The 6,977-nt window shown below is 46.6% G+C and overlaps 1 protein-coding gene across 5 annotated transcripts in view; it reads right to left on the minus strand.

The window, feature by feature from the left end:
- Positions 1-6,977, minus strand: part of LOC140483919 (metabotropic glutamate receptor 3-like) — a 155,138-nt gene continuing 148,161 nt past the window's right edge. For all 5 annotated transcript variants that reach the window (XM_072582747.1, XM_072582742.1, XM_072582744.1 and 2 more), the window contains 3 exons: positions 6,775-6,977; positions 1,270-1,444; positions 1-320 (listed from right to left, as the gene is read on the minus strand). The exon at positions 6,775-6,977 is cut by the window's right edge and continues 861 nt beyond it. In XM_072582747.1, coding sequence (XP_072438848.1) covers positions 247-320; positions 1,270-1,444; positions 6,775-6,977 — 452 coding nt within the window. In that variant the 3' untranslated portion in view covers positions 1-246. The remainder of the gene's footprint in view (positions 321-1,269; positions 1,445-6,774) is intronic.

Here is a 6,977-nt window from a genome sequence, read left to right on the forward strand (position 1 = left end):
TTCATTAAAAAAAAAGACACTTTATTTACATTAGTTACAAGAGCACGTACTAATTCACAAGAAGTCTACTTAGTAAAAACCTCCTTTTATACAATGAATGTAGTGGTTGGTTTTGCCACAGAAAGACCTTGACTTTGTGCACATCTGTGGAGGAGTCACGGTGAGGGGTGTATGTGTGGGAGGAGTGGGTTACACAGCACAATGGGTGGTGTTAGTGGCAGGGAAGCAGCTCTCTCTGTCCTGGCCTCATAACGATGAAGTTGTGGAGTCCACGATTTCTCGTCCATTGCATACAGTCGGCACATGGTGTGCAGCGGAAACTGCAAAATGGAATCACAAGTTTAGCTGAGCAGTGTTGTCCCAATTATCTCATTGTAAGCTTGCAAGATTCTGGTGGGGTGTGGCTGGGAGGTGTGGGAAAGATCTTTCGCCCTCGGCTGGTTTGTTGGGACCAAACTGAGGAGGAATTTCCTCAATCAGAGGTGGTCATTCTTTGGAACTTCCTACCCCAGAGTTCAATCACTCAAGACCAAAATCGAGAGGTTTTAGGTGACTAATGACAATGTGGGGATAGTGGAGGAATATGGTGCTTAGGGAAAAGAACTGTTCAAATGGGATAGGAGGCTCGATGGGCCAAATAACCTACTCCTGCTCCTATTTCTTATGTACCTATGTTTCAGTGACATCTCCTGTGGGGATGTTCCATGATTACCCACTGCAGCTTGGCAATCTATGCCAGTGCCAAAAGCAATAACTCACAACTTCACTTGGCAGCTTCATCCATGGCTCCAGCCTCTCAAGGGCTGACCTTCGTAGCCATTAGCAATCAAACAGAGAAGCCCCTTCCAACACCCATCCCCAACCCCCTCAATGGATTGTTGCTGGGTGTCCATCAATACTTGCAGATGGCACAATGCCACCACCGCTGTCTCAACATCTACTGGAGTCCACATGCTCGGACATTTGGCCTTGTATCTATCCCTGCTTTGGGCAAACAGTGCAAAGGGGATTCACAGTTGTCTTCAGTGCCCTCCACCCAGCCTTATGGAGAAGGGAAAGGGGGATCAGACTCATTGCTGTGCCTCCTCCTCCACTGCCCACATGTTTCACTTGGTCACTCAGGTGTGAAGATGAGTAGATCTCAGAACCAAACTCTGCAACACAAAGGGAACAGGAAGGAAGGAGGGAAGGAAGCAGAAAGGAAAGATTTATGTGAAGGATGAAGGAGATGATCTCGGAAGCTCAGCCGTGGCGCAGGGTGGCACTCACCGTGGGAGTGGGCAGTCCCCGAGCCAGTCACACTGAAGCGGCTGGTGGTCACGCGATGAGTCACCACATTTTTCTGAGGCTGGAAGAGAATGATGTGGACTTTCGGGGCAAACAGACATCCCAACACAACTGAGCCACTCAGGCTGACGGAGATACACATGGTGGTGGTTTGGACCTGCAAGGAGGGGAGACAGGCAAGACAGACTGAGTCAGATCCAAAAACAAACGACCCACCTTCAGATGCTACTGCACACCCAAAGCCCCACACACATTTCACCAGCGTTTTCTCCCCATGAAAGAGTCAATGCTCAACCAAAGCCAGGCCCATCTCCATGGAGATAGAAACTTATCACTTTCGAAACTTAGCACCAGCCTCTCAAACAACATGGGAAATGGGTATCCTGGTCACACTGGAATTCCATTTTGAAGTATACAAGATGAGTCAGACCAGTATGTGGCATTCACTGGTGTTACTGGGGTTGCCTTCCGGGATGCCACCCAGAGGGACTCGGGCAGCAGATACATGGGAACACTACCCCCTGCAAGTTCCTCTCCAAGCCACTCATCATCTTGACTTGGAAAATGTATCACTATTCCCTCGGCGTCACTGGTTCAAAAACCTGGAATTCCCTTCCCAGTGGTATTGTCGGTCAGTAAGGCACAAAGCCAGCTCACCTCATCTTCATCGAGGATGGGGAGTCACTGCTAACCCTGCTGATCAAGAAATCGCAATTGAAACAATGTTTGTGGGATCCTGCTGTGTGCAGATGTGGCCTTCTGCTCACAGTGTCTGCAGTTCTGGAGCAATGCACTGGCTGGAGTGACTCACAGAGATTTGATGTGAACATTAAATGTGGCTGGAGTGGTTCATCGTTGTCACTGACTCTTAACCTCCACCCTCCTCAGCAAGTTAAGACCATGTCTCCATCTGGAAACAAACACCCTTATCCCCAGGCAGCCAGCAACGGGCGACAGGTGCCAGCTTTATCAATGCCATACTCTGAGATTAAAGAAGTAAAAATAGATAGCTGGCCGGATCTTCCCTTTTAAGGTGAAATGTCAGATCCAGTAAATGACTCAGTGACACACAACTGCTGCTTTCCTTTAAGGACTACACCCAAAATGAACAGCTCATCTGCCAGCCCATGTTATTATAGAGTCAGAGAGGGGTAAGAACAAAGGGGAATAATGAGCTATAGTTACAGAAATCCAACAACATGTCAACAGGCTGTGTTTTCAGCAGAACGAAACCTGACTCATTGTGACGACAATATTTACCGTGATTTTGGTGATTCTTGCTGGATGAGTAACCCGGTGTAAAGACCACTGCTCAAGAGATGAGAATTGTACTCATTTCATGCTTCACACAGTATCTCTCTGAAAGATGCTTCAACTAGTCATAGTCATAGAATCACACAGCACGAAAACAAACCCTTCAGTCCAACCAGTCCATTTCGACCATAATCCCAAACTAAACTAGTCCCATCTGCCTATACTTGGTCCATATCCCTCTAAACCTTTCTTATTCATGTACTTATCCAAATGTCTTTTAAATGTTGCAACTGTACTTGCATCCACCATTTTCTCGGAAAGTTCATTACACACCTGAACCACTCTCTGTGTGAAACAATTCCTCCTCATGTCTTTTTTAAATCTTTCTCCTCTCACCTTAAAAAATATATCCCTGAGTCTTGAAATCCCCCTCTCTCAGGAAAAGACATCTACCATTCACCTTAGCTATACCCCTCATGATTTTATAAACCTCTATAAGGTCACTCCTCAGCCACCGACACTCCAGGGACAGAAGTCCCAGCCTATCCAGCCTCTCTTTATGATTCACACCCTCCATTCCTGGCAATATCCTGGTAAATGTTTTTCTAAACCCTCTCCAGTTTAATAATATCCTTCTTAAAACCAGGTGACCAGAACTTTACGCAGTACTCCAGACCAGGCCTCACTAGCACCTTGTACAACCTGAGCATAACGTCCCAACGCCTATACTCAAAGCTCTGAATGATGAAGGGAAGCGCACTAAAAGCCTTCTTAACCACCCTGTCTGTATGTGATGCAAACTTCAAAGAAATTCTGTTCTACAACACCACCCAATGACCTCCTTTTAATTGTATAAATCCTGTTCTTGCTTGTTTTACCAAAATGCAATTCCTCACATTTATCCAAATTAAACTCCATCTGCCACTCTTCAGCCCATTGACCCAATCAAGATCAAGATCTCTTCATAACCTTAGCTAACCTTCTTCACTGTCCACGAAACCACCAATTTTGGTGTCATCTGCAAACTTACAATACATGCCTTCTCTCAGCTAAATCATTGATATAATTAACAAAACAAAAGTGCACATCAACTGCAAATTTTAACTGTGTGGGTGTTAGGTAACCATGTCCAGATCACAGGTACAGGCAGGAGCAGAGGGCAAGTCATGAAGGGAAGGGTAATGGGGGTGATTGGGTCATAAATGTCATAGGTCATACATGAAGAGTTGAGATGTGGGCAGTGTTGGCTGGGGGGGGGGGGGTGGGGGGGGAAGCTGGGAAGGTAGATTTAAATCAGAACTGTGAGCAGGAGCCAGTGGAAACTAAATAAAGCAGCGGAGGTCAGAGGTAGCAGCAGGGGGGATCAGTGAGCTGTCTGAAACCACTGCACGGAGCTCAGCGTGAAACACCAACATCTCCCCTTTAGATTCCCGAAGACGGCCTGAAATCTCCCCCAGCACAGGTGATGGAAGTATTCAATGGCAGACCGTCTTGGGCAGTCTCAAACCAATTCCAGACAGTCACTGACCCACATCCCAAAGCCACCTTTTCCCAGTTGGCAATGAGGCCACATCTAGATGTACAGCATGGAAACAGACCCCTCGGTCCAACCCGTCCATGCCAACCAGATACCCCAACCCAATCTAGTCCCACCTGCCAGCACCCGGCCCATATCCCTCCAAACTCTTCCGATTCATATACCCATCCAAATGCCTCTTAAATGTTGCAATTGTACTAGCCTCCACCACTTCCTCTGGCAGCTCATTCCATACACATATCACCCTCTGCGTGAAAAAGTTGCCCCTTAGGTCTCTTTTATATCTTTCCCCTCTCACCCTAAACCTATGCCCTCGAGTTCTGGACTCCCTAACCCCAGGTAAAAGACTTTGCCTATTTACCCCATTCATGCCCTTCATAATTTTGTAAACCTCTATAAGGTCACCCCTCAGCCTCCGACGTTCCAGGGAAAACAGTCCCAGCCTGTTCAGCCTCTCCCTATAGCTCAAATCCTTCAACTCTGGCAACATCCTTGTGAAATCTTTTCTGAACTCTTTCAAGTTTCACAACATCTTTCCGATAGGAAGGAGATCGGAATTGCAATATTCCAACAGTGGCCTAACCAATGTCCTGTACAGCCACAAATGACCTCAATACTCAATACTCTGACCAATAAAGGAGAACATACCAAACGCCTTCTTCACTATCCTATCTATCTGCAACTCCACTTTCAAGGAGCTATGAACCTGCACTCCAAGGTCTCTTTGTTCAGCAACACTCCCTAAGACCTTACCATTAAGTGTATAAGTCCTGCTAAGATTTGCTTTCCCAAAATGCAGCACCTCTCATTTATCTGAATTAAACTCCATCTGCCACTTCTCAGCCCATTGACCCATCTAGTCAAGATGCTGTTGTAATCTGAGGTAACCCTCTTCGCTGTCCACTACACCTCCCATTTTGATGTCATCTGCAAATTTACTAACTGTACCTCTTATGCTTGCATCCAAATCATTTATGTAAATGATAAAAAGTCGAGCACCCAGCACCGATTCTTGTGGCATTCCACTGGTCACAGGCCTCCAGTCTGAAAAACAACCCTCCACCACCACCCTCTGTCTTCTATCTTTCAGCCAGTTCTGTATCCAAATGGCTCGTTCTCCCTGTATTCCATGAGATCTAACCTTGCTAATCAGTCTCCCATGGGGAACCTTGTCGAACGCCTTACTGAAGTCCATATAGATCACATCTACTGATCTGCCCTCATCAATCCTCTTTGTTACTTCTTCAAAAAACTCAAACAAGTTTGTGAGACATGATTTCCCATGCACAAAGCCATGTTGACTATTCCTAATCAGTCCTTGCCTTTCTAAATACATGTACATCCTGTCCCTCAGGATTCCCTCCAACAACTTGCCCACCACTGAGGTCAGGCTCACCGGTCTATAGTTCCCTGGCTTGTCTTTACCGCCCTTCTTAAACAGTGGCATCATGTTTGCCAACCTCCAGTCTTCTGGCACCTCACCTGTGACTATTGATGATGCAAACATCTCAGCAAGAGGCCCAGAAATCACTTCTCTAGCTTCCCACAGAGTTCTCAGGTACACCTGATCAGGTCCTGAGGATTTATCCACCTTTAACCGTTTCAAGACATCCAGCACTTCCTCCTCTGTAATCTGGACATTTTGCAAGATGTCACCATCTATTTCCCTACAGTCTATATCTTCCATATCCTTTTCCACAGTAAAAACTGATGCAAAATACTCATTTAGTATCTCCCCCATTTTCTGCAGCTCCATACAAAGGCTGCCTTGCTGATCTTTGAGGGGCCCTATTCTCTCCCTAGTTACCCTTTTGTCCTTAATGTATTTGTAAACACCCTTTGGATTCTCCTTAATTCTATTTGCCAAAGCTATCTCATGTCCCCTTTTTGTCCTCCTGATTTCCCTCTCAAGTATACTCCTACTTCCTTTATACTCTTCTAAGGATTCCCTCGATCTATCCTGTCTATACCTTACATATGCTTCCTTCTTTTTCATAACCAAACCCTCAATTTCTTTCGTCATCCAGCATTCCCTACACCTACCAGCCTTCCCTTTCACCCTGACAGGAATATACTGTCTCTAGGGCTGACATGATTCAGGAATGGAGTGGAGGGAACTCAAGTCTGAAATCAGAAACTCACACTGATTGGCTGAGTGGGGAAGGTTAAACAGTTAGACCTTTATGGTTAGACAGTAGCAGAATGAGAGGGTGATCCTATCTAAAGATTTTGAGGGGGGGCAGGACAGGGTGGGTGTTGAGAAGTCTCCACTCTTGGAGGAATTTCTAACTCGGGGACGTCATTGGACAGCACGGTGACTCAATGGCTAACACTGCTGCCTCACAGCTCCACGTTCAATTCCAGCCTCAGGTGACTGACTGTGTGGAGTTTACACATTCTCCCCGTGTCTGCGTGGGTTTCCTCCGGGTGCTCTGGTTTCCTCCCACTATCCAAAGATGTGCAGTCTAGGTGGATTGACCGTGCTAAATTGCCTCGTACTGTCCAGGGATGTGCAGGCTAGGTGGGTTAGCCATGGAAAATACAGGGTTACAGGGATACGGTTAGGGGTGGTGGGTCTGGTTGGGATGCTGTTAGGAAGGTCAGTGTGGACTCGATGGGCCGAACGGCCTGTAGGGATTCTACAAAGGCATAAGGGGACCTTGCTTTACAATGGAGTTACAAAGGATGCTGCTTACCCTATAGTCAGAGGAGGTGACATAGAAGATAGGCAGGAAGGCAAGCCAGATGATGCATGTGGTGTACATGGTGAAGCCAATGAACTTGGCCTCATTGAAATTCTCAGGGCACTTCCTGGTTTTGAAGGCGTACACTGTGCACAGCACGATGAGCACCACCGTGTAGGTCAGGGAGGTGAGCATGCTGGACTCCTTGGTGTTGC

The sequence above is a fragment of the Chiloscyllium punctatum genome, chromosome 12, assembly GCF_047496795.1.
Source record: "Chiloscyllium punctatum isolate Juve2018m chromosome 12, sChiPun1.3, whole genome shotgun sequence".
Taxonomy (NCBI): Eukaryota; Metazoa; Chordata; class Chondrichthyes; order Orectolobiformes; family Hemiscylliidae; genus Chiloscyllium; species Chiloscyllium punctatum.